The following is a 24,039-nucleotide window of genomic DNA, read 5'->3' on the forward strand; positions in this document are numbered from 1 at the left end:
ATGGGACATGGATAACTACATAGCAGAGGATAGATAAATAATGGCTAGATAGATGATAGATAAATAGATCAATTATTGATAGGTAGATAAATGATTGACAGATGATTGCTATATGATGGCTAGATAGATGATAGATAGATACATAGATGATAGATCATAGATGATTGACTATAGATAGATACATAGATAGATGATAGATAGATAGATAGATAGATAGATAGATAGATAGATAGATAGAGATAGATAGATAGTAAGTACATGACTGGCCAGTGAGAGGGTCACTCTATAGGACCACTGTGTTCTGATCATGAATGTTTTGAGATGCTATTCTCTACTGAACAGAAAGAGAGCTCCTTTGAGAAACAATATTCTGGGGCTGGAACCAAGAAAGGAAAGAACATATTAAACCTGTCATACCAGAAGGTAAAGAAGTGTTAAAGCATGGTACAGACATCAAGAATACAGAGGGGCTGAGGTGGGGTGGCGTGTTTCTACCACTAGGTAGGTTTTGAATTTGAGCATCAGTAGAAATAACAAAAGCAGTGCAGCCTGCTTTCATAAATGAGGGTCAAGATCACGTTGCTATAAGCAAGCAGGGATGGGAGGGAGGGAATCTTTCCTCTCGGAAGTTTAAATAAAAAGTATATGAGGAGAATCTCAAGTATTGATCCACAGAGGTCACGTTACACAGCAGCAGTGAGGACCAAAATTATACAAGAGGGGGATTTGAGAAGTAACAAGACACCTGCATGATCTGAGAGCAGCTTCTCATAAGGTCCTAATTAGAAGGAGGAAGTTGGTGGCTTTAGAGTGGAGAAACCTGGCAGACGCCAGCCTCACCAAGTGATTAAAGTTCACAGAAGAAACATGAAATACCTGCTCCTCCTGACAGAACCAACTGGGAAGGACAAGAAATCATTTCCGTAGTCTTCCTGTCCAGGGCATCGCCCTCATGACATCATAAAGAACTATTAATGTCCCCAATAGGGGACACTGTACCGAGCAGTTTACCACAACTTTTGCAAAGACGTCCATGTTATGAACTGTAATGGAGACTAGGGAATCTTCCAGACTAAAGAAGCCTAAAACAACAGGACACCATTAAAGGTTTTCTTTTGTTTAAGGACAGGATAGATCGGTTGGAAAATCTTTGTTCATGTCATGTCATGTCATGTCATGTCACGTCATGACAGATGACCAAGTTGGCTCAAGCACTCCCTGAGTTTGACACGTACTTTTCTAAGAGAAATTTTAGGGATGAAGAGGTTATTTTATCTGTGAATTGCTAACAACCCAGAGGATACACAGATCCAGGCTTAGAGGTGGGTAGAGATACTCACACAACAGGTGAAAGCAGGCAAGAAGGGTAGTGAATCTTATTTAGTTCCGTTGTTATAAATTATAGTGGATTTGAATTTACGTCAAAGTGAGAATCTGATAACCCTAAATAGACAAGAAGAACTCTTATGCAAGACCACAAAGAACATATGTCAGATATGGCTGAAGCAGGACCGTGCAAGTTTTCATATCTACAATCAGAATGTTGTCATCACACTTTAAAATGTCTTTGCCTTGTTAGAGACTAATGGTGAAATATTTATGAGTGAACTTATAGGAAACCCAAGTAGGGCACTCCAGCGTAAACAAAACCAGAAAGGGGTAGAGGGATGCAGTCACGAAATAAGACTGGCAAAATCATATAATTAGCAGAATTGGGTAAAAATCATGTAGGCTTCAGTCTACAGGTCTCTCTGCTTTTGTGGATGTATTACATTTCTATTAAAAAGTTTTTTTATTTGGATGACAAATTTCTTTGTTAACAGGAAAATAACGGATATGAAGCATCTATGCTTGTCTTCCTGGGAGAGGTATGGAGTCTTCAAATGGGATCTTAAACTGGATGCTGTATACACTTGAGCAATCTGCTTTAACAAGCTTAGCTCTTCTGTGCTACCCAGGAATGTTTAATTCTTGCAGGGTTACTGCTGTGGGAATCGGGGAACAGAGGTGAACTGTCCAGGGCTAGGGGGGATCAAGGCCACCTGCTGAAGTCTGCATGAGGGCTTCAAGGAAACCACTGCCACTTGGACTTTATCTCCTCAAAAAAGAGCAGGCTTAGAACTGTATTTCTCTTGACCTCTACCCAAATCTCATCATCCAAGGTAGATGTATCAGGGGCTATTCCTTATGACTGTCCCCAGGGGTCACCCAGAGAATCATGAAGAGAGCTACAGGACAGGGAACTGCTCTACAACTCACGAAAGTCTCCAGTCAAGGTCAGAGCTTTATTTGGAGTGGGAAGCATCAGTTGTCTGAGAAAAGCCATTCATAGATTTACTCTTCTTGTTTCTCTAAGCAGTAGACAGCGGGTAATGCAGAAACTCAAGACTGGACAAAGTGCAGAGTAAGTGTCATCAGAGTGCTTGGTTCCAAGCTGAGACATCTGTACCATACCTGCCATACACAAGGCTCAGGGCCATCTGGGAAGAGAGGCAGAGCTGAGGGAGGACCAGGACAAAACAGCATCTTCTGGATGCTGTGCTCGCCATCTCAGAGCAGTTTTGCTGCCTTGCACAAGATCAAGACATAGAAAAGGAAAGGGGTTCGTGAGCCCCATCCCTAGCTGAGAAGCCATGCACAGTCGATGGTTTGTGGGGGAGGGAGAGTCAGTTTTCTTTAGCCGTGAGGCTCTTGGTAAGTCCACCATGCTCCAGGTGGCCATACACCTAGGAGTGTATGAATGACACACATTGAACTTAATGGCTTGTTTTAAAAACAAAGTAAATGAAAGGGCTGGGGATTTAGCTCAGTGGTAGAGCGCTTACCTAGGAAGCGCAAGGCCCTGGGTTCGGTCCCCAGCTCCGAAAAAAAGAACCAAAAAAAAAAAAAGTAAATGAAAATGAGTTTGGGGATGGGTAGAGAGATGAGGGTAGTCTGGGAGGAGTTGGGGGAAAAAGTAGGGGCAAATAAGGCCAAAATATATGCATAAAATTCTCAATGAATTCATTAAAAAACAGTTCAAAAATGATGTATTCTCCTAGAAGGTTATCACTCAGTCAGGCTTGAACTAAAATGTGAGGAAGAGTTTGGTGAACGGGAAAAGGAGACATAGCTGTAGACACTGAGACTTGCTCTGCAGAGAGGGCTGGTTTATAGATGTGATCGTAAGTTTATTTGGACACTGAGAAAGAAGCCCTGAGAAACAGCTGAAGGGATCAGGGCAGACATCTCTGCAGGGAGAAAGCAATTGGACTGAATCTGGAAGACGTATACCTGCCTGGTCCTCATCCGTTGTTGGCAAGCAGAGATGTGAGCCTCACCAGGGCGCAGAGCACAGGGCAAGTGGCTCCTGGGGGTTGGTGGAGGTGGAGAAGAAGAATCCATTCTGCCAAGTATCCACTTAGCTTCATTATTCAATTTGATCTCTAGGACAATCTCCGATGCCACAAGTGTCACTGCTACTTTACCAAAGAGGATGACACTAGGTTCATCCTTAGGAGACATAGAGCTGAAGACTAGCCCACCTTTGTCTGACTCCTAAATACACACTGGGATGGTGTCAATGCGTCCTCCAGCCTGAGAGATTCTGCACTGCTCTTGGGCTGTTAAGGCCCTAGTTTAGGTCTCCATTTTCTGTTGGCTGTGTATTCTAGCCTGCAGGTCTGTATTCTGGCACTGTACATTTTTAATCTCAGGTTTCTCATTGGTACTCTTATTTTGAAGTAAGTTCAGAGAAGGGCTGTTGACATTTTCTGATGGCTCACTGTTGAAATGCATTTTACTCTGGGTTTCTTAGCAGGCAATGTCTAGACAGGCACAGCTGTGCCAAGTGCCTGGTGGGGGTTGTTGTGGGTGTCTTTACTTCAGGTCACTAATAACTCCGTACTAATAACCTAAGTAGGCACTTACGCTGACACAGAACGATTGCTTGTCCAATGCTCAACCTGCCATCTGGTCCCATTCTGATTATGCTAATTAGAAAACCGAGTTATGCAGTTCACAGAGTTGTGGAAGAGTCCCAAAAATCGATTTAAACAGGAAGGGGAATGACTTCCTAGAGGCCACTTGGAAGGCACAGCACTGGCTTCGTGGTGATGAAACATGTTTTTCTCTTTGTCAAAGGATGGAGCCAGTCTCAACTGACCAGCATAATTTATTAAACATGAAAATGCATGTCCTGGCTGGGCCTCCCTCTCTCATGGCAGTTGTACAAATACGGAGAAGTTGCAAGCTTCCCAAAGCACCATGATTCCAAGTCACTTGTGTTTATTTTGGAGAGGAAGAAAGAGAAAAGGAGAGACAGAGGCAGAGAGGGAGAGGGAGTAGGGGTATGTGTTATGGATTCAGTCTAGTGCTTGCATTATGAATTGGGTCCCCAAACTTGCAAGAGAATCCACACATCCCCAAGTAAGACACTGAGGTTCCTTCCCAGTTGGTTTTGATTAGTAAATAAAATTGCTGATGGCCACCATGCTGGGGAGGAAGAAGGACACACCAGGCTTGAGAGGTGCCATCATGTAAAAGTTGGGGATCTTGGCCCAGGAGGGCTGCAGGTCTGGGTCTGGGTCAGCCGAGATGGACTATAGGTTTTAGTAAGCGATGAGTAAGGAATATTAGAGAGCACCGTGTTGGCCATGTGGAGGTTTGGAAGTGGACCATTGAGCTGTTTTAGGTATATTAAAATATAAGGGTGTGTGTGTGTGTGTGTGTGTGTGTGTGTGTGTGTGTGTGTGTATGCATGCATGTGCGTATGCATGCGTGTGTGTGTGTGTGTGTGTGTGTGTGTGTGTGTCTTTCATTGAGGGACCCAGAACATTGGGGTGGGAGTGAGGAATGTATCGCCACCACTGGGACAATTTGAGGAGAGTTATGTGTGTTCAGCAACAGGTGTGCATGTATTTGTATACCCATGCATGCGAAGGCCAAAGGTCTTCCACTAAACCTGGGCATCTTTGACCAGATAGGTTGGTCAGTGGGGCCTAGGATCTGACAGTGTAAACCTCTCCCCGGCCTCTCCCCAGCACTGGGATTAGAGCCTCATGTGGCCGTGCCAGCCTATGCCAAAGTTATAGGGATCTGAATTCAAGTGCTCACCTTTGTACAGAAAGTAATTTACTCCCTAAGACCCCTGTGCATTGAGATTTCACAATCCTAGTGTTTTACTTGTGTACTGTACATGTCATGGTTATCTTTCTTTTGAAATATGACCTAAATTAGGATTCTCTAGAGATAACAGAGAAAAAAATGTTTGATAGTTCAAAGTGAGTCAGAGAGAAATCATTGTGGTAGAGGGTAGCTTTGGGTAGGAACATAGTCATGTCCACAATGGGCCTACAAATTTGTTGCTGCCTCTAAATGTGTTGTTTGGGTTGGAAACAGGGCCAGAACAGATGTATGATGGCATCTGCCACTGAAACTGCCACCACATTACCAAAACTTCACGGGCCAAGTGATCTACAGCATCATCACCAAAATATGCAGAAGCCAAGTGATCTACAGTGTGGTTACCAAATTCACAGGGCAAATATTCTATATCATTCTAAAGATCTAGATACTCGTTAAGAGTTTTTTGTCTATAAGGGCATTTTGTAACAGCATGGCACAGGCATGGCTTTAACCACAGAACTTTATCTCTGCCCTACCCTCATGTGAAAGAAGAGACAGGGTTAGTCTCTAGTGTCAATTCTTAGAGGGACACTTCACATCTAAGCCTAGTTATTTTCTAAATACCCTGGCAGACAACATCTCAAGACATGAACTTTGTCATGACACAGTTCAGTCCATAGCAGCTCTTAGCTCAGAATCATAGATGGATGGATAGATAGATAGATAGACAGACAGACAGACAGACAGACAAATATCCTTCAGAAACAAGATATTTATTGGTGATCTGTTCTCTGGACTATGAAATGACAGACCTTTTCTCTAAAAGGTATTTGTGGAACACTTTAAGCATCACAATGTGTAACAGATTCCATTGGGCCAACTCAATTTTAACAATATACCACAAAAGACATATAGACAACATGTAAACAAATGGGCATGTCTGCGTTTCCATAAAACCTTATTTACAAAACCGGATAGGGTCCCAGATTTGGCCTCTGAGCTATATTGCAGACAGCTATATTGCAGGACTCAGAGATTATTATTAATTTTATCCACAGCCATTTGAAGTGAAGAGCAAGCAAAGCCTGTCTCTAATTTTAAGGAACGTCATTCAGACATTTAACCTGCCTCTCAGGTCCAGCAACATTCAATCGCATTTGCTGAAGCCACTGAGCATTCTGCATGCTGCCTCATGGCTACACTGGCTTCTCCCAGCTCACACTGGCTTCTCCTGGGGTATACTGTTCTTTCCTGAGGAGAAGACTCTCCTCTCAAGGAAATTCTATAAAATCAAACAGCTGATAGGATAGAACTGAGTCCTCCTGTTAAGCTCTAGAATGTTCCCTTTAGCAGAGAACAGAAAACTGATCAAACTGCTCGACAGGACTCCACAAAACAAGACCCAACAAGACAGCAAATTGTGTGTGTGTGTGTGTGTGTGTGTGTGTGTGTGTGTGTGTAAACAGAAGCCCACAAAAATGACATTACACATTGATTGCTTGTCACAGATTGTAACTAGAGACCCGTGAACTGAGCTATTTCCTCTAGGAGACGAAATCTACTTCATTGTCTACAGCAACGTCATAGCAGAACAACTGTGAGTGAGAAGAATTAGCTGTGGTTTTTTGCTTTTCTGGCAAACTTACGAAACCCAAACAAGCCTTTTTGGACTTACCCAGAACCTTGCAGGCTTCTTGGATGAGCTTAATGGTGATGATGTCATCATACACGGTGTAGGTCATGAAGACATCTTGCACTTCTGCAGAAGCCCTGGAAGATACATCGAGTATAGTTGATCACTCAGCCACTGGAGCTCAATCCCCATGTGAAATGGGCTGTTCTCCACTTTGCTGAAGTGGTCTCTCCACTTGTACCACAGGGACTTATGAACCAGAACGTAACAGGCAAGACCCTAATTTAGACGATACAGTCCCCACACTCCTTTATAGAAGGCGGGAGGAGGGTTACTGCTGCCTGAGGTTACAGTCACCACCCCTCCCTGCTGTCACTGCCCATGTGAGGGGGGACAAAGTCTGGCCAGCCAGACACTGAGTTAGACTAAGAGTAAACAACTCTGGCTCGGGCATTTTTGTTAGCCATCAGCCTTAAATTTTATTATTCATTCTTCTGAATAAGTCTGTTGCTTACACTTCTGTTTAGTGCCATGCTCTGCTTGTTCTTTCTGTACTGGGCTTCCTTAAATGCTAACAGACTACAGGTTAGGTTTACATTCACCGTGTATTTACTCTGTTTCCACTTACACACTCCTCAAACTTGGGCCACACACGATCATTTGCACTTCTGCATAAATCAAAGTACAGAGAAAGGACCAAAAGCTCGCTATAAAAATGTAATGAAAATTTCACATTCAGTGGATACTGTAAGATCATTACAGAGAAGAAATATAAGATAGCCCCTCTTTCTTGTTGCTGAGGACTGAGTCTGGGATCACCCTCATTATGAGGCAAAGCACCACTAACTTGTTATGGTGACCTTGAACTCTGTCTGTAGTTCCCACAGACCTTGAATTTGCTATCATGCTGTACCAGCATATGTGTGTGTGTGTGTGTGGTATGTGTGTGTGTATGTGTATGTGTGTGTGTGTATGTGTGTGTGTGTGTGGTATGTATGTGTGTATGTGGTATGTGTGTGTGGTGTGTGTGTGTGTTTGGTGTGTGTGTGTGGTGTGTGTATGTGTGGTATGTGTGTGTGTATGTGTGTGTGTATGTGTGTGTGTGTGTGGTATGTATGTGTGTATGTGGTATGTGTGTGTGGTGTGTGTGTGTGTTTGGTGTGTGTGTGTGGTGTGTGTATGTGTGGTATGTGTGTGTGTATGTGTGTGTGTGTGTGGTATGTGTGTGTGGTATGTGTGTGTGTGGTGTGTGTGTGTGTGGTGTGTGTGTGTGGTATGTATGTGTGTGTATGTGTGTGTATGTGTGGTATGTGTGTGTGTATGGTGTGTATGTGTGTATGTGGCTTGTGTGCGTGGTGTGTGTATGTGTGGTATGTGTGTGTGTATGGTGTGTATGTGTGTATGTGGTTTGTGTGTGTGGTGTGTGTATGTGTGGTATGTGTGTGTGTGTGGTATGTATATGTGTGTATGTGTGTGTGTATGTGTGTGGTATGTGTGTGTGTGGTGTGTATGTGTGTGTGTGGTGTGTATGTGTGTATGTGGTATGTGTGTGTGTGTGGTGTGTGTGTGTGTGTGTGTGTGTGTGTGTGGTATGTGTGTGTGTGTGGTATGTGTGTGTGTGTGGTATGTGTGTGTATTCTACTTTACATATAGTTATATAAAATGAGCTATGCCTTTACATTTTCCTACACACTCAAATGTGTCGATACAATGTTTTGGAAACTGGATTCCCCACCCAAAATTCTCTGGCCACATTGATGTCAGGGCAGGAACTGAAGAAGGAAGATGGGGGCAGGAACCATGAAGGAATGCTGCACACTGGCTCACTCACAGGCTCAGGCTAAGCTAACATGTTCAGATAGCCTGGGTAGGGAATGATGCTGCCTGCAGTGGGCTGGACCCCTTAAGTCAATTAACAATGGAGATAAACCCCCAACAACAGACCCACAGCAGTCTGATCTATGCAGTCCCTTAGTTCTCTTTTCTCAGATGACTTGAGGCTTTGTCAAGTTAACTATTACATCTAAATAAGACAAGGTATTTCTTGACTTTTGATGGTGAAAACAATCTCAATAAATGCACTGTGAATGGAAAGATATCATTAAATCCCAAATACATTTGATATAACCAACTAACTGATTACCTCAGATTAGCCAAGCCTAGCTTAAATGTACTCAGAACTTTTGCTTAGCTTAAAGTTGAGCAATGCTATAACGTAAGGCCTGTTTCACAGTAAGATTAAATTGTTATGTGAATCCCCTGCAGAACACAGCATCTTTGTAAGGAAAAAAATGTCTCTACTAACCTGCCTACCCAATCTTCCTACCAATGTACTTGTGAAGTTCCTTGAGTTATGACTTTTCTCCTTTGGTAACTATAGAAACCTGATGAGTGTCACTACACCAGGTTATGATCTTCAGGGTAACCTGAACAGTGGTCACTCATACTTGACTTCCAGAATAATCTACTTCTTAGTTGTTTTCAGGTAAGAGCTATGTTTTTGTGTCAAAATAGGTTAGGGACCATGTGTGTTTGAAAGGATGTCTGTTATGTTAGATGTTGGGGTGCTTAAATTCTTTCTGTTTAGCTGGGCACCTCCCAGGATGCACAGGAAGGGGCTATGGACGCACTTAAGTCTTAGAAGTCTTGAGGATTCTGATGAGTACTGTGCACCTTTCTCCCAGAAATACTTGGATAGTCATGTACATAGATACCATAATACTTTAACAGATGACTTCAGAGAGCTCTGAGGCCCTCCCTAGTAGATCCATGAGCCCCTCTTTAAGAGCCTCAGATCTAGAGAGAAGACCTATATCCTGATTCACCTCTTTCCCTAATTGATAGACTTTGGCTCCAAAGCCATTTGGACACCTACAGTTCATTTGACCATTTTCCATTCTACTTCATCTGAATCCCCAGCCACCCGCCACTCTCTGTGCCTTTGTCTCTAGTGTAGGGAACATCTGCCAGTCTTGGAGCAGTGCTTATCACTGCTTAGGGCCCTGACCTGTCAAGTCTGTCCTGACTCCTAACCAAGGATGACCCATTAAGGGTCTGTCTCAGCCACCAGGAACATGGGTACAGGAAGACCGAGCCAGCCTGACAATGGTGGCCACTTGAGTCTAACGCAGTGTTTTTTAACCTGTGGGTTGTGATTCCTTGGTGAATGACCAACCCTTTCACAGGGGTCACCTAAGAACATCAGAAAACTCAGATATTAACATTGCAATTCGTAAGAGTAGGAAACGTTATGAAGTGGCAGTGAACATACTTTTATGGTTAGGGTTCACCACGACATAAGGGACTATATTAGAGGCTTACAGCGTTAGTAAGGTTGAGAACCACTGGTTTAGAGAGAATGTAGGAAAGTTTAGGGGGAAAAAAGAGGGGCATAGAAAGAGGCAGGAACATGTGTGCATAGGGGTGTGGAAAGCCCACTGTCTTCTATTTCCTCGTTCCTGGGGTCCCCTGGGTACATAAATTGGCCCCTTTAAACTGTACCTCACGAAGTAGATGGCTGGTCCTTGTTGAGGTTGGTCTGGTGCTGCTATGTATTCAAATGCTAAATTCTGCACCCCTAGATCTGCTTTTTTTTGTACAAACTTTGCTCCCCTGGTTAATTGGTCAATAAAAGGCCAATGCCTGTGATTGAGTCGTAGAGAGAGATAGGCAGGACTTCCTGGGAGGGAGGAAAGAATTCTGAGAAGAAGAAAGCAGAAGGCTTTCACCAGGAGACAGATGGGAGACAGACATGACTACTGGCCTGGAAGGCATAACATGCCATGTGGCTGGACAGGCTGGACGGGACTTGCTGGTCAGGTCAACTTAGATGGGCTAGTCAAGAGTACGCCTAGCCAAGGCCTAAGCTTTGAAGTAAAAAGTAAAAAGCCTCTGTGTGATTATTTGGGGAACTGGCTGGTCAAAGAATAACTGCCTCCATATTAATTTCCAACATTTACTAATCCATACAAAATATTAATAATCTTTTTTACAAGCAAAATCCTGAAGTCCCAAGATGTGTTAACTACCTCACCTATGAGGCCCTTGGGTATTCCTAAGTGGATGAAAAGAGAACTGTAACAGGACCCCAGACCTTAGTAGGCCCTGAGACCTCAGCACAACTGACGCCATGGTAGAAGTACCATTCAGGCTGTAAAACTCAGTATACAGACAGCACCACCTGCCAAAACTCACTTGCCAAATCTAAAACAAAGACCTGGTCCAAAGTCCAAAGTTCTAGAAAAGGCTAAACACACTAACCTTTGCTTTTGACTTCTACAGTTCTGTTTCAAGCTAACTGCTCTTGTTAACTGAAGTGTGTCAACCCAGAACGTGGATTTTGTGCTTATGAGCTCCTCCTGAGAAAGGCTCGGGGCCACACTGGGATCTTGAACACCTAGTGTAGTCACTGACCAGTTAATAAAGACTTTCTATTGGCTTAAGTCATCTCTGAGAAGTCTTCTCTGATGAATACCTCACAAGGACCATTTATCCTCCTCTCTTGCAGGTGAGTATGAAGAGTCCCAGGGTCTTCTGTTAGCCATGCCTACTAGAAGGAAAACTCATTGTCTCCCTTCCTTCTACATGCATGGATGCTCTGGTCCCTAACAACGCCTCTACTGTTGTCTCCTGTCACGCAGCACAAGTTTGATACTGCAGTCTGGTTATGTTCCACCAAGTTCAGCTCACCCCAGGCCCTTTGTACTTGTTGTCCCCTCTTCCCGAAGCAACACACGTGTATGACCCAGGGTTGACTCCTTCTTGCCAGTTCATACATTACGTCTATGCAGAGACCGTACAGCTACCGCAGGGAAATCTGCATCTTCCTCCGTTTCTTTCAAATGCTCTACGTTTGCATGGCTCTGAGCAATCAGAAAGTTCATTTATTTGCTTGTTTGCCTTCTGTTTCTCACACTAGGATCCACTCCCTGGCTCAGTCCCTGTGTCTTCTCGTGACTACCCTGCCCAGTGCCTGTACCTCTGCTCAGCACATGCTTGGGGGTGAGCGCACACAGACATAGTGGAGAAAGTGGCCTAGCTCAACCGGTGAGAAATCTGGGCAAAACAAGGAGGTGCAGCTCACCCTGAAGGTCCAACTCTTCCCAGCCCATTAGTCGCCTCTGCTGTTGAGGTTTAAGGCAGGAGGTTACAAAAGGGTGGCTGAGAATTAAAAACCTATAAATCTAGACTCTATGAGAGGGAAATCAGCAAGGCAAGTGGAGGAGGACACACATCTGTTTCTGATTATTTCATATAAAATAAAATCTATGTCATAACGTCTGGAGACATAGTTCACTTTGCCTAATCATTTCTTCTTAAATTTTGTATGGGAATTGATGGCTTTTTTCCCCCTTTCAGCAAAAATTCTGCCTTAAAAGCACTAGGGAGTTTGTTGTTTAAACATAGCCCAAAGCAGATCCTTTGGCGCAGCAAATAATCTTGGCTTCGTTTCAGTTTGTGTTTATAAGCTGCGTTTTTTGTATTATGGAGTTCTTTTTAATAGTATTCCCTAAATGAATCTAGTTTCATAGCTGAGCGTATTGGATATATCTTACTCTTGGCTTTCCCAGGGCAATCACGTAAATGTCTAGTTAGTTCTGACCATACGAGCATACCCACATGCCCATATTAAACAGACACACTAAAATGAAAGCACTAAAACCAGGTGACACGATCCCTGACTATTGTCTTGCCAGGTCCTCTGCTCCTGGTGGTGCTTCTTCAACCTCCCCCTGCAGGCTTGTGTGCTATCTTAGAACTTTTCTTTCTCATTGCGGTGACCCGATGCCCAACACAATGTAGCTTGCCCTTGATCCTAGTCCAAGAGGCAGCAGTCCGCCATAGCAGGGGAAGGCACGGAAATGGGAGCTTGCTCACACGGGGGCCAATCAGGAAGCAGAGGGAGATGGATGAAAATGTCCCATCCGCAGGCTTCTTCCTAGCATTGTCTCTAGCTCAGGGCACAGCACCGACCACACTCAGGGTGGATTTTCTCTCCATTAATCCTTTCTGGAGATACCCTCACAGACACACCCAAAAGTATGCCTCAGTCATGCGCTATACATTCTTTTTTTAATACAAGCAGGTTGACGATCAACCAATTATCCCATGATCCTCTTAATGTCCTTTATCATTTGGAGTCCATCCAGATGACAGAGCAGGAGATGACACAAAAAACCAGCATGAGCCTTCTAGTGAGGTCACACCGAAGGTCCAAAGAAGGAAAGTCTTTCTGTTATTTCGTACATGAAAACCCACTTCTGTCTTGAATTTGGGATGTTCAGTCAAGCTGAGTGCCAGTCAGTGGCCATGCTATCAATACAACAGCTTTATGATGGGAGAGAGGGTGCAAGGTCTGCCTTAGACAGGCCGTCTCAGATGCCCGCTGTAGGTAGAGTAAAACACGGAGCTTGCCTCTGAGACCTCAGCAAACTCCTGGTTGTTTTCAGCAATTTCCTTCTTCCAAAGCAGAACTGACGATGGCAGCTGAGCTGAATCCTAAACGAGAAATGAGATGATACAGAGCAATGGACCAAAAATCCATCTTTGCTCCTTGCTGGCTTATGGTGGCCCACACTGAGCACCAGGGAGAGCAGGCTGAGAGGAGTCCATTGACTCATGCTGGTCTTAGGAAGCCAGATTATGGCAAGGAGGGAGCCGTGGTGACAGTAAGCGGGCCAGCAGAACAGTTTCTAACAATGTTGAATGCGGTTGCTTCCTGCCATACCCGTGCTTTGGAGGAGGGGAGAACGGTGGGGTTCCTCCAAGATTCCTCAGGATGTGCTGTTCCTCTCAGCCTCCACCACTCCAGAGGACAGGTGTGTTATTCCTCTCCCATACAGAATCAGAGATTCAGGAAAAGGGGACACGTGGCTCATAGACACACGCTCCACAGTCCCTCCACCTCCAGATCCCAGGAAAATAAGCCGACATCAAGCCATGCCTCCTGTGGCAGCACTGAATGCTTGCTTCTGACTGAGCACCTTTTCAGGTGTCCGACTTACACATCTCCTAACACTTCCCACAGCCCACACGCAGTGATCGTTCTTTTACGGTGAAACACCTGATTCGCTGAGTGGTTAGGTACTGTGCTGGGGCCAGGCAGACTGTAAATCATATTTCTGACCTTTGACCCTCCATTGACTGTAGCCCTGGGCCCACCGCTATACAGACTCATAGGCAAGTGCTGTGACTTCTGGGAATATCAATGATCGCTTCTCAGAGAGGTTCGCCAAGCTACTGCAGTGTGCACCTCACAGACTTCAAGAGCCTGCTCTCTCTCTTATCTTCCTCCTGAGGCTGACCATGCTAGGCATAGATAAAGCCAGAGGGAGATAGAGGGGCATAGAGCTTTAAGTGACTCCTGCCTGACCATTGTGTAGCAAGACAAATGATCTCAGTGTCCCCAAGGGATGTGGACCTGTGACGCCGGCTTTCTGCATTCCAGGTCTGTAAGGTAAGGTCTCTGCGGATGGTGACATCATCTGGGGGAGTGATTTATTAGATTCATTAACCCTGCGGCGTTTTTTCCCAGCACCAGACATACTGACGGCGGTCAGCAAATGCGAGTTCACAGAGATGCTCTCTGCTTGCACCCAGAGACATGGCCTAGGCTAGAGAATGTGTTGCCATCACTTCCTCCACATGTATGTGCATACGTGTGGTTTAGGATAAGATCATATGTCACCAGCTTTCTTCCAGTGTCAGAGCATGTGCTCATTCCCGTAGCTTTTGGTTCATGGGGCTGCATAGAGTGCCAGTGCCAACGGGCAAGTTCCCATTTCTCTGCATCTTAACCAGGATTGGCTATTGTCATGTAAAATCTCTGGGGACTGAATCAGCAGAGCTTTGCCTAATTATCTTAATTCAGCTGTTCTTGATTAACTGAGGAAGTCAATCATCTTCCGCAGTTTTTAACTCATTTCTCTCTATAGAACTAGGTGATTTCTGAGAACTTCAGGCCCCAGTCTGTAACACTGGAAGATGTAGAGCCAGGAAGATTACAGAAATCAAACGAAAGATTATTTGGAGATGTAAATGACAGAATTTAAAAAAAAATAAATCTACCAGATGGGGTCAGGAAGGGAAAACTGAAAACGATCTAAAAACATGTAAGGAGGGAGGCGGTGGTTTAGGAGGTGCATGCTGGTCTAGTGCACTCAAGACTGTCAATTCCTAGTGTCTCTCCTTCTCTCTCCCCTCCCCCCCAACACATGATTTGCTTTCTCATCAGTGATTATGAACAACAGAAGATGAGTGTAGTCCAGTGTCAAGAGCCTAGCATGGCCCAAGGCCCTAAGTTTTTAGGAGAGGAAGGGCAAGAGGTAGAGAGACAGAGGCATAAAAAGAGAAACACACACATACACACACACACACACACACACACACACACACACACACACATAAACGAGAGAGAGAGAGAGAGAGAGAGAGAGAGAGAGAGAGCACAAATGGAAGTTTGCTCATAAATTAGAGATAGAGAACATATGTGGGGCGGAGAAGATGACTTAGCCAGTGAAGTGCTTGTCACACAGCTGAGGACCTAAGTTTGAGTACCTAATACCCACATAAAAGCAGGGCATGGTGGTCCATGTCTGTCACCCCAGCCTGGGGTTGGGGGAAGGCAGAAGCAGGCACATCCCTAGAACTTGTTGGCCAGCTAGTCTAGCCAAATCCAGGTTCAGCGAGAGACCCTGTCTCAAACAAGATAGTAGAGGTTGACTGAGGAAGGCCTCTAATGGTGACCCCTGGCCTCCGCATGCACACAAACACACATGCACCCACACACTTTATACATGCACACATACATGCGCATGGACAAACAGAACCCAGTTATGGGTTAAGGAGTCTTCTTTGTCTAGCTACTGCATTTAAGGCATGTACAGTTGATGTCTTAGTCACTAAACCTCACTGAGAGTTCAAGTAGTACAGTCACCCATTCAACTGTCTCAGTCAAGTCAGCAAAACACTAGAGCTATTCAAAACAAAGGCAAGCCAGCAGCACCAGGGGTACTAACATACCCTGACCTGGATTCATTTTTACTTACTTCAGCTTCTCCCATGTCTCCTCACCAAATTTCTCTGTCACAAGAGACTGCAGGCAGGTGTTGATGAATCCATACTAGAACACAAAAGAAGAAAGACTTTGGAGAATGAAGCACACCACGATAGACCTGTCTGAGGTTTTTTCCGGGGTTCTCTATCCTGGTGGAAAGAAAGCTGAGCTGCCTGCAGCTGATGGCACGCACACAGCAACCCTGTGAGCTGGAGTTCCAATCACACCACGTTGAGAAGGTGCTTCCTTCTCCAGGGGATCCCACTTTAAATAGGAGGTTGTTGGTTAGATGAGGGGGTTCGAATCATTGTATCAGACATTGGGAACCCCAGGGCACATGCTTCTTACCAGGTTCCAAAGAGAAGTGAAAAGACACATTGTTTTCTTTATAAAAATGAATCTAGGTCAGGGTATGTGTTCAGGAAGCAAACAGCGGAGGAAAAAGGAACCAACAGTACAGACTGAGGAAGACGAGCAGAGGTATGGCTCAGTGTTTGAGCACTTGCCTGGTCTGTGCAAAAGCCTGGGTTCCCTCACTGGAATGAAGAAAGAGAAGAGGAGATGGAGGAGGGAGAGAAGGAAGAGAAGGAGAGAAAAGGATAACACTGGAAGGGTGAACCTGACTCTACCCCAAGTCTCACTCCCCAAAAGATAACACAGAGAAACAGGGAGAAGTTTCCAATAGGCTCCCTCCTCCTCTGTTGTCTTCTTTGCTCCAGCAGAGCTGGAGGAAGGGCTCCTAAGCACCTCTCTTTAGTGCTCAGTTATGCCCAATGCATTCAGCCACACTACCCTCCTCAACTCCTGGGCCCCTACCCCAGGCATGAATTCAGGCCAAATGACCTGAGTTCTAGAAGTTTTCTACCAAAAGCGAAGGATCTTTTTATTTCTCACTGTCTGGCTGGAAGTTGACTGCATATATCTGGACTCTTACAGAGTGTTTCTGTTCCTTATTTTAGGTTTTTGAGTCAGGGTCTCCTCTAATCCAGGCTGGACTCAAACTTTATGTACTCAGAAATGACCTGCCTTCATTTCTCAGGTTCTGTGATGCACCATCAGAGTCCTCACCATAGGGGGTCTGTGTGTGTGTGTGTGTGTGTGTGTGTGTGTGTGTGGTGTGTATGTGTGCTTCTGTTTGTGCATGGTGTGTGTCTGTGACTCGGTGTCTCTATCTCTATGTCTCTGTCCGTGTCTCTGTCTTTGTCATTGTTTCTGTCTGTGTCTCTGTCTCTCTCTGTGTGTCTCTGTCTCTCTCTGTGTGTCTCTGTGTCTCTGTGTCTCTGTGTCTCTGTGTCTCTGTGTCTCTGTGTCTCTGTCTCTGTGTGTGTGTGTGTGTGTGTGTGTGTGTGTGTGTGTGTGTGTGTGTGTGTGTGTAGAGCAGAGGTCAAAGTTGCATAGTACAGTTCTCAACCACTTCTCCACCTATGTTTTCAGATGTGGTCTCTCACTGATCAGTGGAGCTCACTGATTGGCTAGCTGGTAGCCAGCAAGCTCTAGAGACTGTCCTGTCTCCATCTCCAAGTGCTAGAATTACAGGTCCCCCAACACCGGCCCATATACATCAGGTTTTTACACAGGTGCTGGACATCTGAACTCAGGACCTTACGCTTTGTATAACCAGCAGTTTGTCAACTCAACCAGCTTCCCAGCCCCGTAACAAAGATTTTAAAGAGCAAACACAGAAGGGCACCCTGGCATACCCTACCCTGGAAACAGACCTCTGTCCTGCTGTAGTTCCAATTCCCACAACAGTGTCATGTTTACCCCTTCCCCTCCCCCAGCCTTTCCCTAGATGTGCTCTTACCGTAGCATGACACCAATCACTCATACACATAAAGTACACACTTCACCTTTGTGTACACTCCTCTAACCTTGGCTCATCTCCCTACCTGCCACCATGCAGGCTCCTGTGACAGACAGGGGTCCCTCTTCTTCCTTTGCTAAATCATAAGCTCCATAAGATACAATGCATGAATCATTTCCCCCAAATTCTGGTTGAAGTCCCAAGATAGTACCTGGCACACAGCAGGTATTTAATAAACACACTAAGAAAATGAGCATAACTGAAGCCCCAAGTCTGAACTCCTAGAAATCCTTAAATACCCCCAGGTATTCCAAACCAATCCAGCTTAACAAAGACCATAACTATTAATCTTTACAACTGGATGCAGGATCAGGTAAGAACATTGTGCCACCATCTGCATCCAAACTTACCAGTGTACAGCAAAGGAAACTGAGGCTCAGAGGTGCTCAACAGCTTCTGGATTGGAGCCCCATCATCTTATCTGGGTTTTAAGCGCTTGGTAGTACACCTTGGATTTGGTAAGACAGTAGCGCAGCTTTTTGTCTTTGATGGTCAGCAGTGTCTGGGGTTCACATAGATAGTCTCTGGGTTCCCAACCCCATAGGTCACAGAGAATCCCACACAGCCTCTAAGGCCTGTGGTCATGTTCTCGGCTCTGGCCAGGACTCTGGAGGGAGTGCTGACCTTGTCTGCACAAACCCTCAGAATTCTAGCTCAGCACCACACAGCTTTTGGGAAGGAAAAAAGAGAAAAAGGAGTATGTTCTTCTCCTTGGCTGCAGACAGGAGATGTTGCTGCTGGGAAAAGTATAAAGCAGCCAACAGGCTGATGCACAGTGTGCCCAGGGCTGCTGGGACTGCTGCTCTCCGATCTGCAGGGGACACCCTTGTCATTCTGTTATAGACACTAAAGGTCTACATGGAAATAGACAAGAGTCACTGGCCAGCCTTAGTCTTGTTTTCTGAAGCACTGCTTCCGGAATGGCATTCCAGTCAGATCAACAAGTCAGCAGGGCTTCCTGCTGGCCTGGGCCATCCCAGTCTTTCAGAACATACTCAGGTCCTACCTGAGGCACACCTGAGAAAGGCTTGTGCTTGAAAGAAGTGTGAAGCTGTCTCAAAATGGTGAGGGCTAACTGAATCCTTCTCCCACTGTCTGTGACTGCCATCTGTCGACTGGGGTATACACTCCATCCTGAAATTCAGCTTCAGTGAGGCCAGGAGAATCCTGGAACTTAGAGGGAAAGGCTCTAGAGCCACATGGGTTTCTGCCTGTACTTTAGAACTGAGTGCGTTGGGGTAAATTGTCTAACTTCTATGAACCTAGTCTGCTCCATGAGCTAAGCAAGGGATTAGAGCATCTGGTAGATGGCAGCATGGGGGAGGGGCTGTTGTGTTGTACATAAGTGGTTCTGGAGTCACCCCTTCAAGGCTGATTGCTAAGCCAAAGTTGCCACTGTTTGACATTGGTCCCTCTCGACATCTCACAACGGGGATCAGAATGATTCCTCCTCCTGGAGCTAAAGGACATGATAGGATAGAAGCACATGACAACTGTCAGTGCCAAGAGCCATGTCTCCCAGAGTATGCACCAAAGGGCTGGGGACATGGCAACTCTGGAGAGTACTTGCCAAGCATGCATGAGAGCTGGGGGTTGATCTCAACCCCCACAGAAACTGGGCATGATGGTCTATGCCTGTCATCCCAGCACTCTGGAGACAGAAGGAGGACTAGAAGCTCAAGATCATCCGTGTGCAAGGCAAGCCTGGGCTACATACGATTCTGTCTCATAGGTAAGAAATTTACTTTTTATATTCAAAGTGAGATCTAGTCTAGTATATAATATTTGCCTTTGCAAAACCAGCAGTTTCTTAGTAAGATATCGAAATGATTGATAGAGACAACAAGTCAACAGTTGTGTCTTCCACTCAAGCGTAGATCCAAACCAATGCAAATGTTATCTGAGAGAAGATGTCGTGAAGCGTTGACTGGGGGATGAGACTGTGACTTTCTTGGTAGAGTGCTTGTCTAGCATGCACAAAGCCCCGGGTTCCATTCTTACTACTGCGTAGCCAGGCATGGCAGTGCACGATTATAGTCTTGGCACTTGGAAAGTGGAGGCAGGAGGATCAAAAGTGCGAGGTCAGCTCTGTGATAAGTTAAAGGTCAGCCTGGGCTACAAGAGACCGTGTATTAAAAAAACCAACAAAAATATTGACTGGGCTCCATATTTGGAATAATTAATACAAGGTGTGGCAATTTTATCAAAGGATTTTTCTTTGTTTAAGAATATTTGAGGGCTGGAAAGATGACTCAGCGGTTAAAGGCTAGGCTCACAACCAAAAATGTAAGAATATTTTAAATTTTCTTGTCCCAGAGCTGAGGGGATAAAGTAGGTACAAGTTCCCATCCTTAACCGAACGGTTTCTAATCAACCATCAGGTACAAAGGAAAACCCAGTTTTCTCCGACGGAGTATCGCTGGGCATATTAACCGAGATAGACCGTGCTCAGCAGCAGACGGCCAACGCAAAACGAGCTTTTGTAGATTCTTTTTTTTTTGTTTTGTTTTATTTGTCTTTGTTTGTTTGCTTGCTTTGGTTTTAGTTTGTCCCACATTGCTCTGTTTGGGCAGTTTTAATCTTTCTTGTCTTTTGTTTATGTATTACAGTTTCTGATTTTGTGTATAGGTTTGGGTGTGTGTATGTGTATGTGTGTGTGTGTATGTGTGTTTCTTGTGCTTCCCGTCCCGTCTCCACATCACCTTCCACTATCCACCCCGTCACAGTGCACCATGGGATGGTGGATGTGCTACAGTAGAGCTGCTGGGATCCTCTACGCTAAGCCTACCACGATTTCCTCAGCAATTACTAAATATTTGCTAAAGGTAACTTGAGACAGTGCGAATGCCTCGTTTCTGTTGAAAATCTGCCCCTCCGCCTCGTGACAGAGCTTGCTGGTGGGTGGCAGCTGCTACTGTGACCCAATGGTCATTTTCTGGTGCTTTAGGACTCTTCTGGAAAGAAGAATTGCACCTCAGATTGACATTTTTAATGATAAGGTAGCCAGGATTGGTGGACACGAAGGACTCAGACTGTGAGGCGATCCAGTGACCATACTCAGTGGCAGAGAGGAGAGCCAAGCTGGCGGGCTGACCTTGAAATCGATGGACTTAGGAAGGCAGATAGTGTTTATGATTCGTAAAACTGGCTTGACTTTTAACTCGAAACTGAAATCACTTTTCTTTTGAAATGCCACGCCTGGGCTTTTACAAACTATCTAGAGTTATATTACTTTGGGGTTGTTTTTGTCAAAAACCTGAATAAAGTTGCCTACGCCTGGGGTCAGGGAGGCTCTGTCTCAGCAGAACAGAGGCCACCGGCAGCTGCTTACCATGGTGTCCAGCGATGTGTCTCCAGGCTGGAGCCGCACAGCAAGTTTCTTGCCAAGTCTCTGGATGTGGACTTGTAGCAACCGAGGTGCTCTGCAGTGAAGCTAGGATCTAACCTCGGCCTACCCAGGGAGTAAAAGCTGGGCTGCCCCTGTTGGGAGCAGGCAGGATTGCCACCTGCCACCGCAGGGGCGAGTATCTCCAATGCTAAGCTCTCCCAGGAGTTGAGTGTGAAGCCCAAACTATGCCCCTGAGGTGTCAACACAATAACCAATAACCGTGCCATGCTGTCCCCGCAGAGGCTGTACCCCAGGGAGCAGAGAGCAGCAGAACTCTGGGGCTGGCCATACTACCTTACCACCTGTGTGTGTGGCAAGTTGTGGGTCTTGAAGGAAGTGTGTCCCAGTCCTGCCAGACCCTCAAGTGTCTTCCTTCCTTCCCTCCTTTCTTATTTTCTTTCTCCTTTCCTTTCTTTCTTCCCTCCCTCCCTCACTCCCTCCCTCCATCCCACCTTCCCTTTCCTTTGAGACCGGGTCTTTAAATAGTTGTGTCTGTCCTGGAACTCACTATGTAGGCCAGGCCTTCATAAACCCACAGAGATCCACCTGTCTCTGCCTCCAGAGTGCTAGGATCAAAGGCATGCCTGGTTCTTTCTGAGATTCGGAAATTCCAGCCTTCTGTTTGACAAAGTCACTTTTCATGAAGCATGAGGCTTGAGGACACTAGGGACTGAGCCCAGCAAGGTTGTTTCTGAAAGTCAGGTCATAAGCAGGTTCCCAGAAGCCTGAAGTTGGCTTCAACACACCCCTCAGGAAGGCTGCCTCTTACAGGATACTGTCTATTGGGAGGCTTCTGATTAAACTGCTTTGGATATCATCCAAGAAATGCCTGCCTCAACCAGCTCGACCCTGTAATGTTATCATGTGGAGTCTACCGGGGCCTGAAAACTTTACTCTTCCGCTGAATCACTGCTCTGTTGAAGACCCAGGTAAACTGTTGCCTGATATCTACTTCCTGAGTATTTCTTGGGGTCACAGATGAGAAACCCAGCCACTAACCAGGTCCCATAAGTATCCCCAGAGGCTGTTCCAGCCGACCTGGTAGCTGTGGTGTGAAAGTAAGATGACCAATAAATAAATGTAACAAACTGAAGGAAGAGAGTTCCTAGACATCCTGGGTACACAGGGTGGAGGGCCACAACAGCTACTTAAATGGGGCTCACAGTTAAGACAGCATCTCTCAAACCCGACCATGCAGGAGGCTGAGATGGTTCACTGAAATCAGTGCCTAGACCGACTTCTGTAGGTACCTGGCAGTGTGTCTCAGTAGCTCCAGCTGGGCAAAAGGTGACCCTCACATTCTCCTCTCGGCCCTCGCCCACCCAGCTGCGGCTTGCCTGAGAAAGGTTCCTTGGCACCTCTGTCCTCGACTTTTTCCAGTGCATTGTTCCTGCCCTCACCGGCTCCATTTACTCTATGGAGAGGTCAGACCCTCGGAGACACCAGGACTGAGCAAAGCCCCCTCTTCACTCCAAGAGAGTGATTTTGCATATTTGCAAAAGCTAGAGGTGATTTCTGTGCTGATTCTATGTGGAGAGGACATGTGGTCCTGAGAAAATGTCTCCAGGATGATTTCCGTAATTATGCTTCCCAAATCCTTCCCACCCTATTCAGCTGACAGCTCTTTTGGCCCTGCCAAACGTACTTGCTCCGATTTCCCCTTACAGCCCTCAACCCCCACCCTGCTTTTGCAAACACATACAAACCACTCACGCTCACACTTCATAATAAGCAAATGGTTTAAAAAAAAACCAAAAACGAAACTCCCTCTTTCTTTTTCATGAAGCAGATGGTAGGTCTCTGGAACTTGGTGGAAATTAGGCTTTCTGATTTTCTAATAAATTTTAGCATCTCACACAAGAAACACAAGCCTATTTTCATTCTGATGTTAAGTGCCATATGGTCCATCATCCGTGGATTGTGGCAGCTTCAGAACCAGAGTAAGGTGGGAGGGAGGGGCGTCCCTGTGAGGCCAGCGTGTGTAAGCCAATCGAATTCTGGGGGCGAATGCCATTTGATAATATTGTATATGGCAAAGGACTAATTATCCCTCTTTTATGGTATGTGTTAATTTTCTCTGCCAGTTTCCCTAATTACAACTGCCACCCCAAGGACTACTCTTTGTAAATACTCTGTAAACATTTGAAAAGACACAGACAGCATGTGCACAAGGAAGGCTGTCCCTGGCTTTCGAAGCTGTCTGCAAGATTAGCCGACATTTCGTATGATTTTCAGTTGTACTAGCAGCTGGGGAGGACTTGTTACTGTATGGAAAGATGCCCCTCCTTTCCCATGACATCACGGGCTTCCCTGTATATTCTAAGAGCGCTGTTTTTGAGAGACCAGTCTTTTGGGGTTTTGGGGGGTGATTGGGGGTTTTTGTTGTTTTGTTTTTTTATTGTTGCTTTGCTTGTTTGTTTGTGGTTGCCTTTCTTGCTCTGAAGTGAACAGTCCTATGAATTCTGGCAAATATATATACTAGCGTAACTCATACCCCAATATAGACAGAGTGTCTGCCCCATTCAGCCAGCTCTCTGCCCCCCAACTCCCTCCACCGTTCTCCTCACTGTACCTGTGGATGGTTTTGCTTGCTCTTAAACTCCATGGCAGTGGCCCGAACGGCACACCTTCTGCTGTCTGACATTTTAACCTTTAGTGCATATCCAGCACCCGCAGTTCAGACGTCATCATCCTTTCAATTAGACAAGTGTTCGTCAACACAACTTCATCAAACACTTCTGATACCGTGTAAGCGGACCCAGCAAGACAGTTTTAGCATCCTGGCTCAACGAGAAACAAGCTTTCATTGTTTAGAGGATACCACAGGCTTAAATAAGCTTTTGCTCTTGGTTAAGGAAGCGAACGAGAGGAATCTCGCAGGGGCAAGGATCTGCGTGTGTGGAGAAATCCTACCCTTATCTGGTGTTGCTGACTGTTTTGCATTTGCATCTGTGTGGCATTGTGTGCTACTTGACTGTCTCCCCTGGTGTGGC

General features: G+C 45.5%; 1 protein-coding gene across 4 annotated transcripts in view; it reads right to left on the minus strand.

Annotated features, from left to right (window-relative positions):
• Gucy1b2 (guanylate cyclase 1 soluble subunit beta 2) overlaps positions 1-21,075 on the minus strand; it is a 70,557-nt gene extending 49,482 nt beyond the window's left edge. The window contains exons 1-3 of one of the 4 annotated variants that reach the window (XM_008770741.4): positions 16,143-16,188; positions 15,787-15,860; positions 6,782-6,876 (exon numbers count right to left, since the gene is read on the minus strand). In XM_008770741.4, coding sequence (XP_008768963.3) covers positions 6,782-6,876; positions 15,787-15,860; positions 16,143-16,172 — 199 coding nt within the window. In that variant the 5' untranslated portion in view covers positions 16,173-16,188. Of the gene's footprint in view, positions 1-6,781; positions 6,920-15,786; positions 15,861-16,142; positions 16,535-20,989 lie in introns of those variants that run through there. The other 3 variants (XM_063273993.1, NM_001270711.1, NM_012770.2) reach the window with 3 other exon arrangements.
• Positions 21,076-24,039: the final 2,964 nt, after the last annotated feature.

Source organism: Rattus norvegicus, chromosome 15, assembly GCF_036323735.1.
Source record: "Rattus norvegicus strain BN/NHsdMcwi chromosome 15, GRCr8, whole genome shotgun sequence".
NCBI classification, from domain to species: domain Eukaryota; kingdom Metazoa; phylum Chordata; class Mammalia; order Rodentia; family Muridae; genus Rattus; species Rattus norvegicus.